The sequence below is a fragment of the Phoenix dactylifera genome, unplaced genomic scaffold (assembly GCF_009389715.1).
Source record: "Phoenix dactylifera cultivar Barhee BC4 unplaced genomic scaffold, palm_55x_up_171113_PBpolish2nd_filt_p 000776F, whole genome shotgun sequence".
Taxonomy (NCBI): Eukaryota; Viridiplantae; Streptophyta; class Magnoliopsida; order Arecales; family Arecaceae; genus Phoenix; species Phoenix dactylifera.
Genome location: NW_024068147.1, coordinates 91,820 through 98,570, shown reverse-complemented (window position 1 = coordinate 98,570; position 6,751 = coordinate 91,820). Strand labels below are relative to the sequence as shown.

Here is a 6,751-nt window from a genome sequence, read left to right as displayed (position 1 = left end):
TTTGGTTGGAGTTTTCAAAGGAGAGAAAGTTGTATTCTCATGGAAATATGATTCTCACGTTTCATGTAAAAGTCTTTTCCATTAAAGAGGCATTAAAGACCTAATTTTCATTAAGGGTATAATAGGCATTAAAGACCTAAAGAAACATGGAAAAATTATTTTTCCGTGAGCCGAAAATCATTCCATTTTTTTTCCAAAAAAACCTTTCAACATTAAAGAGGCATTAAAGATCTAATTTTTATTAAGGGTATAATAGGAATTACACATAACTTTTTCAGGAAAGTGGATGGTCAACCAAACATAAGCACTCTATAAATTTGTCACTTTTCCATAGTTAACCAAACATGCAAAAAATACTTTTTCAGGCATCATCTTCTCAGAAAACTGCTCTTCAAAAATTATATTTCTAGAAAAAAAATGCTTCCCGCGAACCAAATGACCCTAGATGTTTAAGTATAAAGCAAGGCTTCAATCTCTCTCTTTGCTTGACCCCAAGATCTGCACTCCTCTCAAAAGGTTGCAACCCCTCAATTGTCATACACAAAACCTTCTTAACACTTTGATTTGATTTGTACAGCGACAAGATGCGAATTGGCTATTTCGAGCTGAAATCCTCCCACAAAATCTTCACAAATAGAAGCAGAAATAGGAATCCGTTGGGAAGAAGAAGCCGAGACATTCATAGGACTTCCACCTAATTCATGCACACGTCTTATTTTCCCTCGACTTCTATAGTTCCATCCAACCCCGCTAGCTAAAACACGAAAGACTCGTTTGGTTCGCGGAAAGCATTTTTCTTCTAGAAATTCCTAGAAAACATATTCATATGAAGAGAATGCCTAGAAAAGTATTTTTGCCATATTTAGTTGATCATGGAAAAGTGACAAAGTTCCAAAATGCTTATGTTTGGTTGACCATCCACTTTTCTGAAAAAGTTATGTATAATTCTTATTATGCCTTTAATAACAATTTTATCTTTAATACATCTTTAATACTTTTTTAATGCTGAATGATCTTTTTGAAAAAAAAATAAAATTGAAATAATTTTCGCCTCATGAAAAAATAATTTTTTCATATTTTCATATAAATTTTTTTTTTATAAAATATGAGAATCTGACTATTTTTTTTTTCCATCTTCCTCCGCCAACCAAACGAGCGGAAGCATTCACCTACCTTCCTCTCTCTCTCTCTCTCTCTCTCTCTCTCTCTCCCCTCCCGCATCGCATTTGTCTGGTTTTCCCCGTGTCCCTGGAAAGAGAGAGGGCCCGCATCCCTATTTTTTTACCAGCCCGCAACTTTGACCCCCTCTTCAGCCCTTTTCCACCGTACTCTCATTTCACCCCCAGATTTCCTCCCCATCTACTGCCCAAAGAAAGTTTTTTTTTTTTTTTTTTAAAAAAAAATTTTCGTTCCTTTCCTTCGCTTCTCGGTTTTCAATCTGAACACAAGCTAGCCGTTCAACGGAGCCTAGAATAATAGTACCTTTCCCTCCCCTCTCTTCAAAGAACAAGGAACCATCCCCTCCCTTTCCAAATCCCTAATTAGAAACACAACGGAAACTCCAAGAAGAGGGATGGAAGACTAAATAAGGCGCGTGAAGGAGAGTGAGGGAAGGGCCGAACCACAAATAAAAAAAGGGGAGGGGGTGGAGTCAAGCAAGGATTCTGTTGTCCAGTTTCTTCTTCTTGAAAGTAGTAATCAGAAAGCCTGGAAGTAATTATTTGATGATGGACGGCTCTCCCTCCACGCCGGGCAAGTCCAAGATGGAGAAGCCACCCCACCACAACCACCATTTCCACCATCACCCCTCCACCGCCCGCCTCCTCTTCCGCTGGCACCACTCCTCCCCCCTCTCCAAGTTCGCCTTCTGGGCCTTCCTCGCCGTCGCAGTCTTCGCCGCCCTCTTCCTCCTCTCCCCCGGCCCCCCTTCCGCTGAAGCCGACTCCCCCCCTTCATCCAACCTTGGCCAGCACCGCCGCTCCCTCCGCACCGCCTCCTGGGGCGGCCCCGCCTGGGAGAAGCGCGTCCGCTCCTCCGCCCGCATCCGCCGCCGGCCCGGCGGATTCTCCGTTCTCGTCACCGGCGCGGCCGGCTTCGTCGGCACCCATGTCTCCGCCGCTCTCAAGAAACGCGGCGACGGCGTCCTCGGCCTCGACTGTTTCAACGACTACTATGAACCCTCCCTCAAGCGCGCCCGCCAGGCTCTCCTCGAGCGCGCGGGGGTCTTCGTCGTCGAGGGCGACATCAACGACGCCCTCCTCCTCCGCAAGCTGTTCGACGTCGTTCCCTTCACCCACGTCATGCACCTTGCCGCCCAGGCCGGCGTCCGTTACGCCATGACCAACCCGGCCTCCTACGTCCACTCCAATGTCGCCGGCCTCGTCTCCCTCCTCGAGGTCGCCAAGTCCGCCGACCCCCAGCCTGCCCTCGTCTGGGCCTCCTCCTCCTCCGTCTATGGACTCAACTCCAAGGTCCCCTTCTCCGAGTCCGACCGCACCGATCGCCCCGCCTCCCTCTACGCTGCCACCAAGAAGGCCGGCGAGGAGATCGCCCACGTCTACAACCACATCTACGGCCTTTCCATCACTGGCCTCCGCTTCTTCACCGTCTATGGCCCCTGGGGACGCCCCGACATGGCCTATTTCTTCTTCACCCGCAACATCCTCCGCGGCAAGCCCATCTCCATCTTCGAGGGCCCCGGGCACGCCACCGTCGCCCGTGACTTCACCTACATCGACGACATCGTCCGGGGCTGCGTCGCCGCCCTTGACACCGCGGGGAAGAGCACCGGCAGCGGGGGCAAGAAGCGCGGCCCTGCCCCGCTCCGTGTCTACAACCTCGGCAACACCTCTCCTGTCCCCGTCGCCGACCTCGTCTCCATCCTCGAGAATCTCCTTGGTGTCAAGGCCGTCCGCAAGGCCGTCAAGATGCCCCGCAACGGGGACGTGCAGTTCACCCACGCCAACATCAGCCTCGCCCAGCGAGAGCTCGGCTACCACCCCACCACCAACCTCCACACTGGGCTCAAGCGCTTTGTCAGGTGGTATCTCCAGTACTATCGCCCTAACTTGGTCAAGAAGAGGGGCAGCAAAAGCGGCAGCAGCAATAGCTGATGAGGATGATAAGATCAGCGGTAGCAGTGGCCGTGGTGTCGGGTCTTCTCCTTGCATGCTTCTTGAGGCGGTCAGGATTGTTCACTTCTTCGAGTTCATCCTCTTCTCATTGACGCTCGTACGGGATTTCCTTCCCTCTTTCTTCGTCTTGTTCGAATTTTCAGTCAGTGTCCTTTTCTTCTCCTCGGCACCTCTGCTTGGACTTCTTCTATGTCCTCTTGTTATAATTGCTAGAAGAAGAGGGAATGAAGGGGATCGATCAATGGGAGTCCTGTGGCAAGGGGCTTTACTTCAGTGGTGGTGTTTAGTGTTTGCAGGATGCTCTCATGATCTGTACTACTAAAGAAAAGGAAGCACGCAATTTCTTTCTTTTGTTCTTTATAATTGTTTTCTTCATCTCTCATTCTCCACGTACTGCATTGATGCATTTCTCTCTGGCAGTCAGATGTACTTTTAGCATTGTGTTCTGTACATGACTGATGAATTTATTAGGGCATATGCTAATTGATGTAGACCTTACTTGTCATGACACAATTTTAATAAAAGAACAGAACCCATGACCCTGGGTTTGTTATTAGCTCTTCTGCAGAGGATAATTGAAAGATTGTTTTGCCATCTCTGCCTCCTTTGGTTGTGTCATTCTTGATTCTGCCTCTTATTTTGATATTGTGACAACTGAGGAAGCTGAAATGAAACATTTATGCTTAATGTAATCTGGCTGTGCTTCACTTTTGCTGAATTGAGTTGTAAAGTTATCAATTTTGTAAGTTTTTGTATGTGGTTTTGATAACCTAAGCTTAGTAACGAGGCTTTGCTATGGGCATGAAAGAAAATATTTTATGAAGGGGAGAACAAGGTTTAAGTTGCTTATAGGTCAAAGTGGCATATGCAATGGGAGTGAAGGGAGGGAGCGGGAAGATTGTTTGCATTTGACTTTTCTATTTGTATTGGTTGCAAGCATATACCCATTCAGTGTATTGGATGATATTTTAGTGGAAGAGGCATATTGGATGAAACTAGAAATCCATTCTTAGAATGTAGTACTGATCGCTGATGACGTTAAATACTTTATTGCATGGCTATGTCTATTATCTAATAATCCTTTTTCAGTTAAAAAGATGATGTACAGTATACTTTCTTTGATAATAGATTTTAATAATTTTTGTTTGGTCAATGTTGATGTAGATCTATAAACATCACTATCATAAGTATATTAGTGTTGGGGCATTTACTATCCATCATCCAAAATATCTTTCTCTTGCCAAACATATAATTTCTCAATTGTCCTTCTGAATCTGCTTTTTTAATTCCTTTTTTCCAGCACATTACCTCCTTTGCCAAAGTTTACTTTCTTCCAATTGGTAATTTCAATTTTTCTAAAGAAATAGATGAAGGAAAATAATTTGGAAAGTATAAGGTATGAGAAAAAGAATAAGTAGAAGTAAGGAACATAAAAATGAGGGTGTTGTTTTCTTAAAAGCATGAATTTCGGGTAGCATTTTTTGTAATTAGAATGCATAGTAGAGAAACAAAATCTAGACCTTTAAATATGAAAGGATTTCTACTGAATACAATTCCATGTCAACACGAACATCCCTTGAACTAATAGAGAGTGGAAATATAAATTACATCTTCATTTTTATTTTTCTCATGATTATTTGATTCCAGCTAGTGGAAACAAGGGCACGATTGTTGTTCTGAGCTCTCTCCATTGGAAAACAAGGGCATGGATTGCTGTAGATGCAGCATCAATGGGTCTTATATGTCTATGGCTTCTAGAGTTCTTTATATGTTGCTAATATGATGGCGAATATATGGAAGAATATCGTAAGAATGAGAATGAGCACAAGCATGATAGAGGAGGTGAATAAACTATCAATAATTAAAAAGATGGTTCTTTTCATTGTGCAGGGGATGTTGACAACCTCAAGGTTGAGGATTTGTTGCATGCCAACATCTTGTGTACCTATTTAGGTGATAATGGATATTCAGTCTTATTATTAACAGTCTGTGTACCATGAACATAGCCTCAGCAAGGTGAAGCTTATTATGTTAGAAACTTCATGCTTACAAGTCAGGGTTGGTGAACAGTGCCTTATAAAGATCACAGAGCCATGCCTATTTATCTTTAAGACTGACAAGTACAGGCACTCCTTATGCTGTGCCGTCATCTCAGTAATGTCACATACATTTTTCTGAATGACCCATTGTTGTATAAATTTGTTAGGAGGTTTTTCCTTGCTAGGTAGGTGATCCCTTCCTTTCTAATCCTAAAAGATCACCTTGAATTCAATGAATATGGAAACAGTGCCTAAGAAGAATGTTGAATCCTGGTTGGGGTGAAGACAAAGATATCATTGATGCAAAATGTGAAAGATATAATTCAATATCCATTAATCAATGATTTGTTATCTAGCAGTTCAATTATGCCTTTAGGGCTTAATGCCTAATAATCTAAGTTGTCAAGTGGTTGCGTTCTCATCATGTTTCAAAATTATCTCAGGTTATTCAGCTGATAGGCCATAAGTTGGTTGGTAATTACTGTTCTTGATGCATTATGTGTTCCAACTTACAGATTTAGTCCACTATGGCTGCAGTAATTAAAAGTTTCAACTTTTCACGCTCCTTAATTTACAACACTCAGCAATGGACCTTGATTTTTTCTTTATCCATGGTGAGGTTGACAAAAAATACAGGTGACAGTAGGTAAAATAGTTGAAGCAAACATCTAAAAACATGTGTTAACCACTGTATCATGATGATATGAAGCAAGACAGATTTTTTAATCAATTTAGCTGATTGGTAGGGTCAGTTTCAAATCTTTCAGATAAAACAGAGATAAAGGGGGAATAAAACAAAGAAATGCTTCTATAGATGCTAGAAAACAAAGAGAAGCAAGAATATGGGAAGGTTGATTCACACAAAGCATTTTATCGATCATCTTGAAGTTTAATGAATCAAGTTAGTTTTTCTACTCAAGGGAGGATTTTTTACATAAAATAAGATTGTGATGGGTAAAAAAGGAATGCTACTTAAATTAATATTTCTTGGTGAATTGATAATTGTTAAACGAAGATTTTGAAGTCCTTTTAGTGGAGAGTTCCTTTTTTTGGGTTGGGGGGGGGGGGCGGGGGGGGCGTGGAGGGTGGTTCCTTTTCTAAATTAGGTTGATTTTCGAGCTATCAATTAATTTTTCCAGCCAAGAGGCCGTTAAAGTTTCAATTATTGTTTAGAAATTGTTGTAGGTTAATTTGTAGGGTTAGCTGTAGAGATTGTAGAGATTTATCTTGAAGAATTCAGTATGTAGAAGGCTCCTTTTAGCAACATTTTGATGAAGTTCTGAAATCATTAGGATCGAATTTTGCTTTCTTCCTATGAGATTTTAGTGAAGTTTCTCTTTTCTTTTCTTTCTTTTTATCTTTCTTCAGCAAAGCTTCTTTTGCATCCACTCTTTTGTGTTGATAAAGCTTCAGAGAACTAGCAGTTGCCTATAGAATATGTGGTCCTTAATAGTTTTTTTTTTTTGTTTCACTAATAAAGTTTGTCTTCTTTGTTTTTGTTGATCCATTTTAGACAATGATGTTTCTTTCTGACTACATGTTGATTCATGGACATCATATGTTGCTGACCGTCCATTT

At 42.2% G+C, this 6,751-nt stretch overlaps 1 protein-coding gene across 1 annotated transcript; it reads left to right on the top strand.

Annotated features, from left to right (window-relative positions):
- Positions 1 to 1,400: 1,400 nt before the first annotated feature.
- LOC103710561 (UDP-glucuronate 4-epimerase 3-like) lies at positions 1,401 to 3,692 on the top strand. The gene has a single exon (XM_008796335.4). It carries the CDS (start codon positions 1,725 to 1,727, stop codon positions 3,111 to 3,113), a length of 1,389 nt encoding a protein of 462 aa, XP_008794557.1. The 5' UTR covers positions 1,401 to 1,724; the 3' UTR covers positions 3,114 to 3,692.
- Positions 3,693 to 6,751: the final 3,059 nt, after the last annotated feature.

Coding starts and splice junctions, on each gene's coding strand:
- LOC103710561 (XM_008796335.4), top strand. CDS start 1,725: ATGATGGACGGCTCTCCCTCCACGCCGGGCAAGTCCAAGATGGAGAAG.